This window comes from Vigna angularis, chromosome 8, assembly GCF_016808095.1.
Source record: "Vigna angularis cultivar LongXiaoDou No.4 chromosome 8, ASM1680809v1, whole genome shotgun sequence".
Lineage (NCBI taxonomy): Eukaryota > Viridiplantae > Streptophyta > Magnoliopsida > Fabales > Fabaceae > Vigna > Vigna angularis.
In genome coordinates this window covers 19,523,857-19,543,459 of record NC_068977.1, presented here as the reverse complement: position 1 = coordinate 19,543,459, position 19,603 = coordinate 19,523,857, and the positions used below count along the sequence as shown (strand labels likewise).

The 19,603-nt window shown below is 40.8% G+C and overlaps 3 protein-coding genes and 1 long non-coding RNA gene across 12 annotated transcripts in view; 1 reads left to right on the top strand and 3 right to left on the bottom strand.

The window, feature by feature from the left end:
* Nucleotides 1-19,603, top strand: part of LOC108343820 (protein sym-1) — a 55,274-nt gene that overhangs the window by 19,646 nt on the left and 16,025 nt on the right. Inside the window, exons 1-2 of one of the 9 annotated variants that reach the window (XM_052867036.1) lie at nt 4,503-9,016; nt 9,101-9,996. The exons of 5 other annotated variants lie outside the window; for them this stretch is intronic. In XM_052867036.1, the coding sequence (XP_052722996.1) occupies nt 6,830-9,016; nt 9,101-9,253 (2,340 nt within the window). In that variant the 5' untranslated portion in view covers nt 4,503-6,829 and the 3' untranslated portion in view covers nt 9,254-9,996. Of the gene's footprint in view, nt 1-1,993; nt 2,238-4,502; nt 9,017-9,100; nt 9,997-16,815; nt 16,951-19,603 lie in introns of those variants that run through there. 3 more of the 9 variants (XM_052867038.1, XM_052867039.1, XM_052867037.1) reach the window with 3 other exon arrangements.
* On the bottom strand, nt 12,582-13,305 carry LOC108320067 (uncharacterized). The gene is made up of 4 exons (XM_052867829.1): nt 13,237-13,305; nt 13,042-13,145; nt 12,867-12,957; nt 12,582-12,794 (listed from the first exon to the last, which is right to left on the bottom strand). The coding sequence occupies exons 1-4, from the start codon at nt 13,303-13,305 to the stop codon at nt 12,693-12,695; spliced, it is 366 nt and encodes a 121-aa protein (XP_052723789.1). The 3' UTR covers nt 12,582-12,692.
* LOC128193498 (uncharacterized) lies at nt 13,310-13,759 on the bottom strand. Its single transcript, XR_008244772.1, has 3 exons — nt 13,656-13,759; nt 13,444-13,566; nt 13,310-13,365 (listed from the first exon to the last, which is right to left on the bottom strand). It is a non-coding gene; the product is annotated as an uncharacterized LOC128193498 (long non-coding RNA).
* LOC128193496 (protein FAR1-RELATED SEQUENCE 5-like) lies at nt 15,761-18,953 on the bottom strand. The gene is made up of 2 exons (XM_052867042.1): nt 16,742-18,953; nt 15,761-16,657 (listed from the first exon to the last, which is right to left on the bottom strand). Exons 1-2 carry the CDS (start codon nt 18,926-18,928, stop codon nt 16,505-16,507), a joined length of 2,340 nt encoding a protein of 779 aa, XP_052723002.1. The 5' UTR covers nt 18,929-18,953; the 3' UTR covers nt 15,761-16,504.

Genomic DNA, 19,603 nt, shown 5'->3' with positions numbered 1-19,603 from the left:
CGTACCTGTACTGGTGGGCTTCTCCAATTTACTAAGAATTGCTCTTACCCGTTCTATCTCTTCATGATTCAACTTTACAGATTCTTCACTTGGACCATTAGCAATGTATGCTTGCCCTTGCCCTCCTTTTTTGTATACGCTTCCTTTTTGCCCCCATTCTCGGCTTGGGTTTTTTGGCCTCCATTCTCGGCTTGGGTTTTCTCCTTTCGATCCCCATTCTTTGCTTAAGATCTTTCTATCTTTCATCCCCCATTCTTGGCTTGGGGGTTTTCCGTATAATTTCCAACATTTTTCCCTTGTGTGGCGTGGCTTATTACAATGAGTACACCAAACCTCTTCATGTTTCTTCTCCATATTCGGAACCCAGTTTTTTCTCTGGTTGGCAATCATGATTGTTCCTCCTTCTACTATCATTGCAAAATTTTCAGGGGTTGAGGTTTCCAGCATCAGCCCTCTCCTACTTTCTTCACTCTGGATAATGGCCACCACTTCATTAAGCCCTGGAACTTTTTCTTTTCCCAGGATTTGGATTCGAACTTGGTCATATTCAGGGTTTAGGCCTACCAAAAAATCATAGACCCTATCTTGTTCAATATACTCCTTTAGAATTGTTGAGTCTTCTGAGCATTTTGCTTTTATAACTCGATAGTGATCCAGTTCCATCCATAGAGACTTGAGTTGATTGGCATATTCTATGACTGATTTATTTCCCTGTTTGGCAGCCACAATCTTCACTTTTACATCATAAATTTGAGCAGCATCATTGGCCTTAGAGTAAGTTTGTTCAGCTGCCTCCCAAATTTCCTTGGCTGATTTCAGAAACATACAGGTATCACTGATTTCTGGGACCATTGAATTCCATAGCCACTCCATGATCATGGAGTCTTCTTCATCCCATGATTTGAATTTGGGATCAGTCTCATCTGGTGCATCACCAGTCAGGTGACTGATCTTCCCTTTACCTTTCAAGATGGTCTTAATGATTTGAGACCATTTGAGATAGTTCTTCCCATTTAACCTATAAGTGGAATGAATATTCTACATTTCTCCAGTGGTTTGGGGATTGTCCCCAGTTTCCTGATTCACTACTTCAGCCATAACAAGGAGAAATGGTGGAAGGAGTTATGCTGCAATGAAGGCTAGCTCCGGGGCGCAACAATAAAGGCTGCGATTTTAGGTTACAGATCGTGCAACAATGAAGGCTGCAGCTGCGGTTTAGCGGCACGGTGAGAGACTCCCAGGGATCGGGAGTTCTGATACCATCTCAGATTTAGAAGGAATATTATTTCTTTCTTATTCTCATTATGAGGTTATTCACCTCTATAAATATACATGGGTTAGCTGCATATTTTAGGAAATGTAGACTATTAATTCTAAGAAACAGATCCCTATGATTACGGGATCAATCATACATAAATAAACCTAATAAATGCAGAACATAACTGTTGCATAAGTATAGCCTATCAAATATAAAAACATCCTAAAAATATATCACGACAATTACTACCACGTCAATCATGGTTTTGACACTCATACTTTTTTCTTCTGTCTCGTATACCTTCCAACCCCTAACAACACAAGACCTAATTTTTAGTAACTAGCCTTTTGACCTTAGGAATTGAAATAACTAGCCTTTTGACCTTAGGAATTGAAATATACACGAACCTGAGGCAAGAAGAAATTCCTAGGATGTTTCCTAAGAATAGCTTCATCATTAAGTAGTTGCAAAGCTGGTGTTTCTGTAATTAAAAGTGAAAATGCAATATTCGACTATTGGCAATTATAAAGTTACTCGTTACTATTGTATCTAACAGTTCACCTTCAACACAGAATAATTAAGACACTTGAAAGAAAAAAGCAGAACAGTTATCCTGAGTGATTCAATATGTATTACCTAACAAAAACCATCTTGTAATCCGGTGATGTACAACAAAATCCTATTATTATGGATATATAATACCGACTTTGTACTTTCAATCTGTTTATTTTACAGCTTGGTAGAGCATGCACAATGCTACTGTAACTGCATAATAGTTGACAATATTAATCAGTTTTATGTCCGTTGATAATTCTTTAGACCGAGCTCGAAAGGAAGCTGCAAGAGCTATATGTTAGTTTTTAAACTTTTGTAATTTACATGAACATGAAAACTTGCACTTGTATAAACTTGTGGAAATGTTGTTTGGTCATACAAGAGTTTCTTGTTGTTTGGCTTGACTGAATTTTTTATAACTATGTTGTGGTCTATGCTAAATATTGATTGGTGGGGAGACCCCTCATGAGTTGGATGAGCAACCTGTGCAAGGAATGAGTGAGACTGCTGAAAAAAGGCTCTGGTAATCGTTTACAGCACCCCTGTAAACGATTACCCGAGAGAAATTGCCAATTTGTACAGAAAGTCCAACACAGGTACTCAGTCAGATGAACAGAGGTCACCATTGGACAAAAAAGTGACTTTTAGGCACTTCTGGACCTGTCTGAGGCTGGTGCAGGTGTTGCAGTGGTGGGAGAGGGTGGGTGGTGATGTGATGTGAGTCCAAGGAGGGTGGGGAGACCCCTCATGAGTTGGTGGAGCAACCTGTGCAAGGAATGAGTGAGAGTGCTGAAAAAAGGCTCTGGTAATCGTTTACAGCACCCCTGTAAACGATTACCCGAGAGAAATTGGGAATTTGTACAGAAAGTCCAACATAGGTACTCAGTCAGGTGAACACAGGTCACCATTGGACAAAAAAGTGACTTTTATGGTAATCTGCACCTGTCTGAGGCTTGTGCAGGTGTTGCACTGGTGGGAGAGGGTGGCTGGTGATGTGATGTAAGGCCAAGGAGGGTGGGGAGACCCCTCATGAGTTGGAGGAGCAAGCTGTGCAAGGAATGAGTGAGACTGCTGAAAAAAGGGGCTGGTAATCGTTTACAGGACCCCTGTAAACGATTACCCGAGAGGAATTGCCAATTTGTACAGAAAGTCCAACACAGGTACTCAGTTAGATGAACAGAGATCACCATTGGACAAAAAAGTGACTTTTAGGCACTTCTGGACCTGTCTGAGGCTGGTGCAGGTGTTGCAGTAGTGGGAGAGGGTGGGTGGTGATGTGATGTGAGTCCAAGGAGGGTGGGAAGACCCCTCATGAGTTGGAGGAGCAACCTGTGCAAGGAATGAGTGAGACTGCTGAAAAAAGGCTTTGGTAATCATTTACAGGACCCCTGTAAACGATTACCCGAGAGAAATTGGGAATTTGTACAGAAAGTCCAACACAGGTACTCAGTCAGATAAACACAGGTCACCATTGGACAAAAAAGTGACTTTTATGGTAATCTGCACCTGTCTGAGGCTTGTGCAGGTGTTGCAGTGGTGGGAGAGGGTGGCTGGTGATGTGATATGAGGCCAAGGAGGGTGGGGAGACCCCTCATGAGTTGGAGGAGCAAGCTGTGCAAGGAATGAGTGAGACTGCTGAAAAAAGGGGCTGGTAATCATTTACAGGACCCCTGTAAACGATTACCCGAGAGGAATTGCCAATTTGTACAGAAAGTCCAACACAGGTACTCAGTCAGATGAACAGAGATCACCATTGGACAAAAAAGTGACTTTTAGGCACTTCTGGACCTGTCTGAGGCTGGTGCAGGTGTTGCAGTGGTGGGAGAGGGTGGGTGGTGATGTGATGTGAGTCCAAGGAGGGTGGGGAGACCCCTCATGAGTTGGAGGAGCATCCTGTGCAAGGAATGAGTGAGACTGCTGAAAAAAGGCTCTGGTAATCGTTTACAGCACCCCTGTAAACGATTACCCGAGAGAAATTGCCAATTTGTACAGAAAGTCCAACACAGGTACTCAGTCAGGTCAACACAGGTCACCATTGGACAAAAAAGTGACTTTTATGGTAATCTGCACCTGTCTGAGGCTTGTGCAGGTGTTCCAGTGGTGGGAGAGGGTGGATGGTGATGTGATGTGATGCCAAGGAGGGTGGGGAGACCCCTCATGAGTTGGAGGAGCAAGCTTTGCAAGGAATGAGTGAGACTGCTGAAAAAAGGGGCTGGTAATCGTTTACAGGACCCCTGTAAACGATTACCCGAGAGAAATTGGGAATTTGTACAGAAAGTCCAACATAGGTACTCAGTCAGGTGAACACAGGTCACCATTGGACAAAAAAGTGACTTTTATGGTAATCTGCACCTGTGTGAGGCTTGTGTAGGTGTTCGAGTGGTGGGAGAGGGTGGATGGTGATGTGATGTGAGGCCAAGGAGTGTGGGGTGACCCCTCATGAGTTGGAGGAGCAAGCTTTGCAAGGAATGAGTGAGACTGCTGAAAAAAGGGGCTGGTAATCGTTTACAGGACCCCTGTAAACGATTACCCGAGAGAAATTGGGAATTTGTACAGAAAGTCCAACCAACACAGGTACTCAGTCAGGTGAACACAGGTCACCATTGGACAAAAAAGTGACTTTTATGGTAATCTGCACCTGTTTGAGGCTTGTGCAGGTGTTCCAGTGGTGGGAGAGGGTGGATGGTGATGTGATGTGAGGCCAAGGAGGGTGGGGAGACCCCTCATGAGTTGGAGGAGCAAGCTTTGCAAGGAATGAGTGAGACTGCTGAAAAAAGGGGCTGGTAATCGTTTAGAGTACCCCTGTAAACGATTACCCGAGAGAAATTGGGAATTTGTACAGAAAGTCCAACACAGGTACTCAGTCAGATGAACAGAGATCACCATTGGACAAAAAAGTGACTTTTATGGTAATCTGCACCTGTCTGAGGCTTGTGCAGGTGTTCCAGTGGTGGGAGAGGGTGGATGGTGATGTGATGTGAGGCCAAGGAGTGTGGGGTGACCCCTCATGAGTTGGAGGAGCAAGCTATGCAAGGAATGAGTGAGAGTGCTGAAAAAAGGCTATGGTAATCGTTTACAGCACCCCTGTAAACGATTACCCGAGAGAAAAATCCAATTTGTACATAAAGTATGACACAGGTACTCAGTCAGATGAACAGGGGTCACCATTGGATGAAAAACTGACTTTTAGGCACCATTTTGTATGACATAAATAAATTCATTATAACACACCATTAATAGAGATTCAGTTACACAACATACACAACAAAATGATACATTGTACGTTTCAAATATTACAGTCATCCATGAAATGGTGTTCATATAAAATTACAGTTATCCTAAACCCACTATTGGTTGTCTGCTTGATTGGACGTTGATGGTTGGTCAGATGGACGGACAAATTTGCGGAGGATGTCATCCACATTGAGTTCCTTCTCTGCCCACATAGGAAGTCGAATGACAGGTTTTGGTGTCTCCTTAACAAGGTCAATTGTAGGAGGAGAAACTTAAGCTGGAAATACCTTCACTATAGAGCGATGCGTAATATTGAGGTAGTGGTTTTGCCTAAATGGAGTGAAGGGGTGGACCTAAATGTACAAACAGAATTTGTAAGAAGAAGAACACTTAAATACCAATAAAATAATTATGGTAGTTAAGTACAAATTAGATGGCTTACAAGATTGAGTATGATAACGGAACCAACTGCGATATTTTCTGCAATTTCAGGATCTTCAAGAGCTTTCTTGTGCAAGGAAGCCTTCATCGTGGCAGTTGGGTCCTTAAGAGTCAACTGCATATCTCCCAACCCATTGGGCTTGCACTCTTTCAATATGCAAACCACCAATGGAAGGACCTCAGCTGATTTTGCCTCTTGGAGGGAGTTAACGTTCTCGAATTTTCCATCCTTTACGAGACCTATGATAACAAAATATGAAAACAAATTACAAGTATTGAAGGTAATAATGTTCTTGGAAGCGTGTATGAGATTCAGTGTACCGTGGTGTTCAATAAACATCTGTGCCCATTTCCAAGCATTGGACTTGAAATCTCGTTCATAGGTTGCGTCAGCAACATCACGAGCAAATTCTTGTGTCGATTTCGGTTGTTCTGTTCCCGTTCTATTCATGAAAGCTACTTGGATGTTACCTGCAGGACCAGGAATAAGCGTTGCGGAAGCATCGCATTTTTTCAAAAACGATTCAAGGACATCATCATCATAAACAAGGTCTTCCCATGCATCCATGATTATGCAGAAATTTCCTGTGGACATAAAAATTGTAGGTTAAGGAATATACATCAGTGGGATGATTAAAGAAGTCACTCACAACTAAATAATGGTAAACGGGTTACTGTCACCTGATTCAAGCCTACAGAATTGGTTTCTCCCCGAATTTGAAATACAAGTACGTGAACGATGAAATAATATGAAATCAATGAAACCAAAAAAATATTAATATTATATCTATTTCCATTAACTTAACTTATTCAAATCAAGTTACATTAATTGTGGGGAGATAGTCTGACTTGATGGGTAGCCTTTAAAAGTGAAAAGCATTGATTGGGGGTTAGGAGAGAGAAACTTTATGCTGACAACCATCAATGCATGCTTTCACAGGATAACCAAATACGTGTATGACAAGGCAAAAATATGACCTTTTGGCGGGAATACACAGCTGCGTCAACAACCAACGTTAGAATCCAACGTTCACACTTATTTCCATTGACCAAGCACTTCCAAACAACTTACCCGGGTGTTCATTAAAGAGAAGGGCCAAAACGAAGTTCGGAGGGTTGGTGAGAAGCACATAAGGATCATTTATGGTGGACTTAAATGTAGAAGATGAGGTTGGTTAGGACCCCTGAGCTTCATTAAAGGGCACACCATTTTTCACCAGGGTACGTTTTAATAAGTTCTTCGAAAAAGATTTTATTTTCATTATTTTTGTAGTTGCCAGTGGTCATAGTGGTAAGTGTGATGAGTGAATATAATTTGCTTTATGTCTAAAGGTGGGTTTAATGTCAACGCACACAATGGATGGGGATCAAGGGAATGACTATAATGACAATGTTGATGAGCCCAATGAAAGTTTAATGGAGATTGACCCAATAGTGCATATGTGTTTTGACTCAATGGTTGAAGCAAAAACTTTTTACACAAACTACGCCATTAGACGTGGGTTTGCCGTGCGGACTAGAACTTCTAAAAAAGATAAAGACAACAACGTCTACTACCTCAGAATAGTTTGTTCAAGGGAGGGAAAATATGTGTCTTCGGTCAAACCAGTGGTAAAAACACTTCCAAGTCAAATTAACCAATGTCCTGCTGGGATAACCATTGCAAAGAAGGAGGACAAGTGGTTTATAAGGACCGTTGTTCTGGACCACAACCATGATCTTTGTCCAAATAACTCCAAACTATTTGCAGCCAATAGAAAGTTAAGCATGCATGCAAAACACACGTTGCAGGTCAACCACGATGCTGGAGTTAGGTTAAATAAGAGTTTCCTTAGCATTGTGAACGATGCGGGGGGATATGAAAACATGGACTTTGTGGAGCGGGACGCTCGAAACTACATTGGCCAACACAGAAGATCTTTATGTAAGGATGGTGATGGTCAGGCACTCCTACGACACTTTTCGTCAATGAAAGATAGAAATAACGAGTTCTTCTATGACATTGCTCTGGATGAAGGGAATAAAATCTGTAGTGTGTTTTGGGCTGATGCAAGAAGTCGTGCTGCATGTGAAGAATTCGGTGATGTTGTTTCCTTTGACACCACTTACTTAACAAATAAGTACGACATGCCATTTGCGCCTTTTGTTGGAGTTAACCATCATGGACACTCGATTTTACTTGGCTGTGGATTGTTGTCTTCAGAAGACACTGTCTCATTTGTCTGGTTGTTCCAATGTTGGCTAAGATGCATGCGTAATAAGACTCCTCAAGGTATTATTACTGACCAATGCAGAGCAATGACCAACGCTATTGAACAAGTGTTTCCTCATACGAGGCACAGGTGGTGTTTATGGCACATCCTTAAGAAGTTGCCTGAAAAATTGCACGGGTATAGAAATAATCCCGTTATCAAAACCGAACTACATGCGCTTATATATGATTGTGTTTGTCCAACAGAATTTGAAAATGGTTGGAAGGAACTACTTACCAAACATGGATTGGAGGAAAATGAATGGCTATGTAATTTGTACGAAGAGAGACATAAATGGGTCCCGTGTTACTTGAAAAAAGATTTTTGGGCAGGCATGTCTACGACTCAGAGAAGTGAGGGAATGAATGCCTTTTTTGATGGATTTATCAATTCTACAACAACACTTCAACAGTTTGTGGTCCAATACGACAATGCACTTAGGGTAAAGGCGCAGAAGGAAATAGAAGCCGACTTCTCCTCCATGAACACCACTATTGCATGTGGTTCTCAGTCACCAATTGAGAGACAATTTCAAGTGGAATACACACATGCAAAGTTTGAGGAGGTCCAAACAGAATTCCGTTCAAGGATGAATTGTTTCATCAAAGACACCTTAAAGGAGGACTTGTGGAACACTTACACTGTAAAAGAGGAACGAATGTGGGAGGGTAATCGTGTACCGGATAAATTTTACAAAGTTCAATTTGATCCCATCACACAGACAACCACTTGCTCTTGCCACCTCTTTGAGTTTAGAGGAATTATATGTCGCCATTCCCTGTTGGTATTTGGCCAAGAAGATGTTTACAGTGTTCCCTCACAATACATTTTGAGGCGCTGGAGCAAAAACATTCGAAGAAGACACACACTAATAACAGCATCGTATAGTAATTCGACAAATGAACCACGGATGCAAAGATACAAACTGTTGTGCAAACGTTTTTATGAAATTGCTGAAGTTGCATGTGAGTCTGAGGAAACTAGTACTGAATTGGAAAAAGAACTTAATTGTTTGGGTACAAAATTTGGATTCAGTTCTTCCATGACAAATAACATCATCAGTGATGCAGGCCAACTAAGATACGATAATGGTGCATGCACGTCAATACCACTTACTCCAGTTGGAACATCTGATGTCCTTGTACACAGTCCTGCAACTGTTAAGCGAAAAGGACGTCCACGCACAAATAGGTTGAAGTCCACTGTTGAGAAAAAAACCAAAAGAAGAAAGTCAACTTCATTGACAAACACTTCAACACCACCCACCGAACAATGCGTGAGTCATTATTTACGGTCAAAATATTTATTAAATAGTTTTAGTCTACCAATTATGTTTAACTTAGTAGTTGTGTTGTTTCAGGGCGAAAGACCAAGTAATGTTATTGAATGTGATCACCGTGAACAATTTGAAGCGGACACTATCCAACTATCACAAGATACCGAAATGGGTCATTTTGGATTTATGTCGTTGTTGTCAGCTGTACATAACAATTTCGATAACAACATCAACTGATATATACAACTTGTTTGCTGCTTATTTTGTAACTTTTTTCTGTTTTTCAAAGTTAAAATGGTCTTCCATGAAATTCCTTTAATGAATGTATGTGATGCATATGACCACACCAGTATTTGATGTTGTAATCGATTACGAGGCTCTTGTAATCGATTACGAGGCCATTGTAATCGATTACGAGGCTCTGGTAATCGATTACTGTGTTCAGTTAATTAAACCAAATTATCCCACTGCATAACGTGTATAACTTGCAATCGTGTTCATAACCGCCCAAAACACATCCTTCCTCAAATTCGTTTCGAAAACCTCTCTTCTCTCAATGCAAAACCCTAAACGAAATACAATGGCTGATCGTGGAACGAAGAAACAAAAGGCATCTTCTTCCGTTGGTGGACGTCGCCGTCGCCGGAGTCCAACCCCATCACCATCGTCATCCCCTCCTCCGCCTACCAATGATCTCTTCTCGTCGGATGAGCAACAGGAGAAATATGCCCAACATTTCGTAAATCGGGAAATTTTGGAGAGTAAGTATCTAGAGGACGAATACTTTCAAGGAAAAAATTTTCAATTCTATGACATATTACACGAAGCTGGGCTGACTGAATTTGTGTGTTTAAGAAGACATTACCACCCACAATTAGTCAGAGTGTTCTATAGCAACATGTCAATATCGGATACGGGGGTTATTCGAAGCGAAGTTAGAGGGGTCAAAATTAGGGTGAGCCGTAATCTTTTTCAACAACTCACTAATCTCCCATCTGATGGTGTTTGTTACGAAGGCAAAGTTGTAGATGAGTGGAAAGAACAATACGATTCTGTCACTGCAAGGCAACTAGTGTGTAGAGATGATGCAACCATACAATCTAGAATACTAGCGGGGCAAATGAAGGTTCAACCAAGGATACTTCATTACGTTCTCACTAGAGTATTAATTCCTCGTGCAACCAATATTGGTCAGGCATCCGAAGAGGATATTATGCTGCTATGGGCATTTTTCAATTCCATTCAAATTAACTGGGGACATCTTATTAGATATAAGATGAAAAGAGCATTAAGGGAGAACGCAAAGTTGCCGTATCCACATTTGATAACCATCTTCATGGAACACTTTGAAGTGCCTACTGAAAGTTATCCCATTTCAGAACTGAAGTTCAAGCAAAGAATTGGTTGTGAAGTTGTAGCATCATTTGGTTATATGCAAAATGATGAAGGAGAATGGGTTCCCAAAGGCAATGCCCCCCATCCCCCCGTACAAGAAGGTCAACAGAATCAAGGACAAGATGATGAACAAGGCAGTTCATCTACAACACTAGATAATGTAATCAACCGCATAGAACAACTTCAAACCTTTGTTGGTACAAGATTTGATGCCTTTGAAACTCGATTTGATGCCCTTGAAACAAGATTTGGAAACATGGACATGGTCATCACTACAAGGTTTGATGCGTTGCAATCGCGTGTTGGGAACATTGAAGAACAACTGCAACACTTGCCAAGTGCTTCTGGAAACAATCCTCAGACTTAAAATTGCTTGTTTAGGCTATCTTTACTGCATTTTAAAGAACTATGTACTCCAGTTCCTGCTTTGATCATTTCAAGTATTTAATAAAATCAAGTTGTTTAGTTTCAAAATGGTTCCTCAACTCTCGAAATTTATTATGTCATGTTCAATTTATGATACACTTAATACCATGGCAGTTGTGAGTAAAAGTCAGTAACCAATACCACTTAATACTAACCAATAACACTAACCAATACCACTTAATAACACTGCAGTTGTCTGTAAAACTAAAAGTCACTTTTTTGTCCAATGGTGACCTGTGTTCACCTGACTGAGTACCTGTGTTGGACTTTCTGTACAAATTGGCAATTTCTCTCGGGTAATCGTTTACAGGGGTGCTGTAAACGATTACCAGAGCCTTTTTTCAGCAGTCTCACTCATTCCTTGCACAGGTTGCTCCTCCAACTCATGAGGGGTCTCCCCACCCTCCTTGGACTCACATCACATCACCACCCACCCTCTCCCACAACTGCAACACCTGCACCAGCCTCAGACAGGTCCAGAAGTGCCTAAAAGTCACTTTTTTGTCCAATGGTGATCTTTGTTCATCTGACTTAGTACCTGTGTTGGACTTTCTGTACAAATTGGCAATTCCTCTCGGGTAATCGTTTACAGGGGTCCTGTAAACGATTACCAGCCCCTTTTTTCAGCAGTCTCACTCATTCCTTGCACAACTTACTCCTCCAACTCATGAGGGGTCTCCCCACCCTCCTTGGCCTCACATCACATCACCAGCCACCCTCTCCCACCACTGCAACACCTGCACAAGCCTCAGACAGGTGCAGATTACCATAAAAGTCACTTTTTTGTCCAATGGTGACCTGTGCTCACCTGACTGACTACCTGTGTTGGACTTTCTGTACAAATTCCCAATTTCTCTCGGGTAATCGTTTACAGGGGTCCTGTAAACGATTACCAGCCCCTTTTTTCAGCTGTCTCACTCATTCCTTGCAAAGCTTGCTCCTCCAACTCATGAGGGGTCTCCCCACCCTCTCCCACCATTGGAACACCTGCACAAGCCTCAGACAGGTGCAGATTAGCCTAAAAGTCACTTTTTTGTCCAATGGTGACCTGTGTTCATCTGACTGAGTACCTGTGTTGGACTTTCTGTACAAATTGGCAATTTCTCTGGGGTAATCGTTTACAGGGGTGCTGTAAACGATTACCAGCCCCTTTTTTCAGCAGTCTCACTCATTCCTTGCAAAGCTTGCTCCTTCAACTCATGAGGGGTCTCCCCACCCTCCTTGGACTCACATCACATCACCACCTACCCTCTCCCACCACTGCTACACCTGCACCAGCCTCAGACAGGTGCAGAAGTGCCTAAAAGTCACTTTTTTGTGCAATGGTGACCTGTGTTCATCTGACTAAGTACCTGTGTTGGACTTTCTGTACAAATTGGCAATTTCTCTCGGGTAATCGTTTACAGGGGTGCTGTAAACGATTACCAGAGCCTTTTTTCTGCAGTGTCACTCATTCCTTGCACTACTTCGTCCCCCTACTCATCACGGGTCACTCCACGCTTCTTGCGTTCACATCAATCACCAACACCCATCTCCCCACTCAGAAATTGATCAAATCCTTCGCATTAATTACCATTAATTTTAGTGAAAATGGTCTCGTACTTTTCAAATCTTTATTATAATGCTGCGTTCATTTTTCAATCACTAATTTTGTCATTATAACAAACACAAACGCAAAGCAAAAACAATTCATTTCGAAATCCAACCACTATTCTTATTACAAACACAACTGTACATTGTCAAATAACATTAGGTACATATTTGAACATCTTATACATGTCAAAATTGTCAAATAACATTAGGTACATATTTGAACATCTTATACATGTCAAAATTTGATAATTTCTTAGCAATCCTAGACAATGCCGTATAGATGTAGGGCTTCCATTCTGCTAATGTTGTCATTGTCCAGGATCCAGTCACACACATATTTCTTTCTAATCCCAAGCAGCTCCTCCTGAAACCAACATTTTCCACATTAGAAACCAGGACATACAAGAATATTATCAAACACACAGTTCCAACTTACAGTTGTATATTCAGGCATGCTTTTCCCGTTGTATTTTTCATCTCCATCCCAGATTTCCATTGCTTTCAACATTATTACTCCACAATCATGTCTGAAATAATATACCCACAACATCAGATTACTTTTGCCCATATACATCACAATATAATCCGGCAGTACAGTTGAAGAAACTTACAAGTTTGGTTGGGATGGGATATTTGCTTGTTTAACTGTCAAAGGACCAATACTACCTTCCGGTATATTCATCAGGATGCAAAAAAACCGTGCCATATTTTCAGCCTACCAGTTAACAAAAACAATAAATACTTAAACAATGCAGGGTTATGTCATAATCACACGGTAATCAACAATGAAAGATGTCTAATCTTACAACGGCTGTGTCTATCCTTTTGCGGTCTCTGATCCCCTTCCCCAGTGAATCAATCACAAAAATCTCCATTAACCTCAATTTCACTGAATAACACCACCAATGATCATCGTGGACAAATGGCAGAAACAACTACAAAAAATATAAACAATTTCAGTAACACATTTACAACCAAAAGTCGACAAGATTTGCAAATTCAAGGTTACTCACAAAGTCCGCCGTGGGTAATTCTTCAAGTCCAAAATGATCGGAACGCAAATAAGTGTTATAGTTATGAAGCGTGAATACATGGCGATTCTGTGGACGTTTCCTATAATCTGTAAGAATATGGTGCTGTGGACAATTTCAAATTCATCAATAAAAAATTGATCAAAAATACTTTCTTCAATTATAAATATGATACAATATCAAATTTTATTTACCGAGTATAACGGACTAAAATGAAACCTCTTAACAACACCGCACAACCTTTTCTCAAAGTACATAAAGACCGTACAAGCAAAGAACACCACCTACACAATAAAAAATTTTCACATTACTAAAATAAACTATAACATGAAACACAACCAAATGTGACAATACTAACCATGTTATCAACGTATTTCATTGGGGCCAAAGTGTAAATTGAAGTAGTGCTCAAGCTTTGGCCAATTATCTCGCTTACAACCCTAAACATACAAATATTAGTCAATCACAAACAATACATATTCCTCAACCACAACTACAATTCATACCACATACCTGTGTACGTTCATCTCTCTGATGCTGACTGCTGTATACAATTGGTTTACATCCACACTAGTGCTTGGATCACCAACAAAACTCCGCAATGGGGGTATAGCCAATGGCACAACCTCCGGTTCTCCTTCATCACCATCATCTTCTATTTCAATAAAATTAATGTTACGAACAGTTTCATCATCCCCTCTTACTTCAGCATGTGCACCTAGGTGTTGCAGTGGTGGGAGAGGGTGGGTGGTGATGTGATGTGAGTCCAAGGAGGGTGGGGAGACCCCTCATGAGTTGGAGGAGCAACCTGTGCAAGGAATGAGTGAGACTGCTGAAAAAAGGCTCTGGTAATTGTTTACAGCACCCTTGTAAACGATTACCCGAGAGAAATTGCCAATTTGTACAGAAAGTCCAACACATGTACTCAGTCAGATAAACACAGGTCACCATTGGACAAAAAAGTGACTTTTAGGCACTTCTGCACCTGTCTGAGACTGGTGCAGGTGTTGCAGTGGTGGGAGAGGGTGGGTGGTGATGTGATGTGAGTCCAAGGAGGGTGGGGAGACCCCTCATGAGTTGGAGGAGCAACCTGTGCAAGGAATGAGTGAGACTGCTGAAAAAAGGCTCTGGTAATCGTTTACAGCACCCCTGTAAACGATTACCCGAGAGAAATTGCCAATTTGTACAGAAAGTCCAACACAGGTACTCAGTCAGGTGAACACAGGTCACCATTGGACAAAAAAGTGACTTTTAGTTTTACAGACAACTGCAGTGTTATTAAGTGGTATTGGTTAGTGTTATTGGTTAGTATTAAGTGGTATTGGTTACTGACTTTTACTCACAACTGCCATGGTATTAAGTGTATCATAAATTGAACATGACATAATAAATTTCGAGAGTTGAGGAACCATTTTGAAACTAAACAACTTGATTTTATTAAATACTTGAAATGATCAAAGCAGGAACTGGAGTACATAGTTCTTTAAAATGCAGTAAAGATAGCCTAAACAAGCAATTTTAAGTCTGAGGATTGTTTCCAGAAGCACTTGGCAAGTGTTGCAGTTGTTCTTCAATGTTCCCAACACGCGATTGCAACGCATCAAACCTTGTAGTGATGACCATGTCCATGTTTCCAAATCTTGTTTCAAGGGCATCAAATCGAGTTTCAAAGGCATCAAATCTTGTACCAACAAAGGTTTGAAGTTGTTCTATGCGGTTGATTACATTATCTAGTGTTGTAGATGAACTGCCTTGTTCATCATCTTGTCCTTGATTCTGTTGACCTTCTTGTACGGGGGGATGGGGGGCATTGCCTTTGGGAACCCATTCTCCTTCATCATTTTGCATATAACCAAATGATGCTACAACTTCACAACCAATTCTTTGCTTGAACTTCAGTTCTGAAATGGGATAACTTTCAGTAGGCACTTCAAAGTGTTCCATGAAGATGGTTATCAAATGTGGATACGGCAACTTTGCGTTCTCCCTTAATGCTCTTTTCATCTTATATCTAATAAGATGTCCCCAGTTAATTTGAATGGAATTGAAAAATGCCCATAGCAGCATAATATCCTCTTCGGATGCCTGACCAATATTGGTTGCACGAGGAATTAATACTCTAGTGAGAACGTAATGAAGTATCCTTGGTTGAACCTTCATTTGCCCCGCTAGTATTCTAGATTGTATGGTTGCATCATCTCTACACACTAGTTGCCTTGCAGTGACAGAATCGTATTGTTCTTTCCACTCATCTACAACTTTGCCTTCGTAACAAACACCATCAGATGGGAGATTAGTGAGTTGTTGAAAAAGATTACGGCTCACCCTAATTTTGACCCCTCTAACTTCGCTTCGAATAACCCCCGTATCCGATATTGACATGTTGCTATAGAACACTCTGACTAATTGTGGGTGGTAATGTCTTCTTAAACACACAAATTCAGTCAGCCCAGCTTCGTGTAATATGTCATAGAATTGAAAATTTTTTCCTTGAAAGTATTCGTCCTCTAGATACTTACTCTCCAAAATTTCCCGATTTACGAAATGTTGGGCATATTTCTCCTGTTGCTCATCCGACGAGAAGAGATCATTGGTAGGCGGAGGAGGGGATGACGATGGTGATGGGGTTGGACTCCGGCGACGGCGACGTCCACCAACGGAAGAAGATGCCTTTTGTTTCTTCGTTCCACGATCAGCCATTGTATTTCGTTTAGGGTTTTGCATTGAGAGAAGAGAGGTTTTCGAAACGAATTTGAGGAAGGATGTGTTTTGGGCGGTTATGAACACGATTGCAAGTTATACACGTTATGCAGTGGGATAATTTGGTTTAATTAACTGAACACAGTAATCGATTACCAGAGCCTCGTAATCGATTACAATGGCCTCGTAATCGATTACAAGAGCCTCGTAATCGATTACAACATCAAATACTGGTGTGGTCATATGCATCACATACATTCATTAAAGGAATTTCATGGAAGACCATTTTAACTTTGAAAAACAGAAAAAAGTTACAAAATAAGCAGCAAACAAGTTGTATATATCAGTTGATGTTGTTATCGAAATTGTTATGTACAGCTGACAACAACGACATAAATCCAAAATGACCCATTTCGGTATCTTGTGATAGTTGGATAGTGTCCGCTTCAAATTGTTCACGGTGATCACATTCAATAACATTACTTGGTCTTTCGCCCTGAAACAACACAACTACTAAGTTAAACATAATTGGTAGACTAAAACTATTTAATAAATATTTTGACCGTAAATAATGACTCACGCATTGTTCGGTGGGTGGTGTTGAAGTGTTTGTCAATGAAGTTGACTTTCTTCTTTTGGTTTTTTTCTCAACAGTGGACTTCAACCTATTTGTGCGTGGACGTCCTTTTCGCTTAACAGTTGCAGGACTGTGTACAAGGACATCAGATGTTCCAACTGGAGTAAGTGGTATTGACGTGCATGCACCAGTATCGTATCTTAGTTGGCCTGCATCACTGATGATGTTATTTGTCATGGAAGAACTGAATCCAAATTTTGTACCCAAACAATTAAGTTCTTTTTCCAATTCAGTACTAGCTTCCTCAGACTCACATGCAACTTCAGCAATTTCATAAAAACGTTTGCACAACAGTTTGTATCTTTGCATCCGTGGTTCATTTGTCGAATTACTATACGATGCTGTTATTAGTGTGTGTCTTCTTCGAATGTTTTTGCTCCAGCGCCTCAAAATGTATTGTGAGGGAACACTGTAAACATCTTCTTGGCCAAATACCAACAGGGAATGGCGACATATAATTCCTCTAAACTCAAAGAGGTGGCAAGAGCAAGTGGTTGTCTGTGTGATGGGATCAAATTGAACTTTGTAAAATTTATCCGGTACACGATTACCCTCCCACATTCGTTCCTCTTTTACAGTGTAAGTGTTCCACAAGTCCTCCTTTAAGGTGTCTTTGATGAAACAATTCATCCTTGAACGGAATTCTGTTTGGACCTCCTCAAACTTTGCATGTGTGTATTCCACTTGAAATTGTCTCTCAATTGGTGACTGAGAACCACATGCAATAGTGGTGTTCATGGAGGAGAAGTCGGCTTCTATTTCCTTCTGCGCCTTTACCCTAAGTGCATTGTCGTATTGGACCACAAACTGTTGAAGTGTTGTTGTAGAATTGATAAATCCATCAAAAAAGGCATTCATTCCCTCACTTCTCTGAGTCGTAGACATGCCTGCCCAAAAATCTTTTTTCAAGTAACACGGGACCCATTTATGTCTCTCTTCGTACAAATTACATAGCCATTCATTTTCCTCCAATCCATGTTTGGTAAGTAGTTCCTTCCAACCATTTTCAAATTCTGTTGGACAAACACAATCATATATAAGCGCATGTAGTTCGGTTTTGATAACGGGATTATTTCTATACCCGTGCAATTTTTCAGGCAACTTCTTAAGGATGTGCCATAAACACCACCTGTGCCTCGTATGAGGAAACACTTGTTCAATAGCGTTGGTCATTGCTCTGCATTGGTCAGTAATAATACCTTGAGGAGTCTTATTACGCATGCATCTTAGCCAACATTGGAACAACCAGACAAATGAGACAGTGTCTTCTGAAGACAACAATCCACAGCCAAGTAAAATCGAGTGTCCATGATGGTTAACTCCAACAAAAGGCGCAAATGGCATGTCGTACTTATTTGTTAAGTAAGTGGTGTCAAAGGAAACAACATCACCGAATTCTTCACATGCAGCACGACTTCTTGCATCAGCCCAAAACACACTACAGATTTTATTCCCTTCATCCAGAGCAATGTCATAGAAGAACTCGTTATTTCTATCTTTCATTGACGAAAAGTGTCGTAGGAGTGCCTGACCATCACCATCCTTACATAAAGATCTTCTGTGTTGGCCAATGTAGTTTCGAGCGTCCCGCTCCACAAAGTCCATGTTTTCATATCCCCCCGCATCGTTCACAATGCTAAGGAAACTCTTATTTAACCTAACTCCAGCATCGTGGTTGACCTGCAACGTGTGTTTTGCATGCATGCTTAACTTTCTATTGGCTGCAAATAGTTTGGAGTTATTTGGACAAAGATCATGGTTGTGGTCCAGAACAACGGTCCTTATAAACCACTTGTCCTCCTTCTTTGCAATGGTTATCCCAGCAGGACATTGGTTAATTTGACTTGGAAGTGTTTTTACCACTGGTTTGACCGAAGACACATATTTTCCCTCCCTTGAACAAACTATTCTGAGGTAGTAGACGTTGTTGTCTTTATCTTTTTTAGAAGTTCTAGTCCGCACGGCAAACCCACGTCTAATGGCGTAGTTTGTGTAAAAAGTTTTTGCTTCAACCATTGAGTCAAAACACATATGCACTATTGGGTCAATCTCCATTAAACTTTCATTGGGCTCATCAACATTGTCATTATAGTCATTCCCTTGATCCCCATCCATTGTGTGCGTTGACATTAAACCCACCTTTAGACATAAAGCAAATTATATTCACTCATCACACTTACCACTATGACCACTGGCAACTATAAAAATAATGAAAATAAAATCTTTTTCGAAGAACTTATTAAAACGTACCCTGGTGAAAAATGGTGTGCCCTTTAATGAAGCTCAGGGGTCCTAACCAACCTCATCTTCTACATTTAAGTCCACCATAAATGATCCTTATGTGCTTCTCACCAACCCTCCGAACTTCGTTTTGGCCCTTCTCTTTAATGAACACCCGGGTAAGTTGTCTGGAAGTGCTTGGTTAATGGAAATAAGTGTGAACGTTGGATTCTAACGTTGGTTGTTGACGCAGCTGTGTATTCCCGCCAAAAGGTCATATTTTTGCCTTGTCATACACGTATTTGGTTATCCTGTGAAAGCATGCATTGATGGTTGTCAGCATAAAGTTTCTCTCTCCTAACCCCCAATCAATGCTTTTCACTTTTAAAGGCTACCCATCAAGTCAGACTATCTCCCCACAATTAATGTAACTTGATTTGAATAAGTTAAGTTAATGGAAATAGATATAATATTAATATTTTTTTGGTTTCATTGATTTCATATTATTTCATCGTTCACGTACTTGTATTTCAAATTCGGGGAGAAACCAATTCTGTAGGCTTGAATCAGGTGACAGTAACCCGT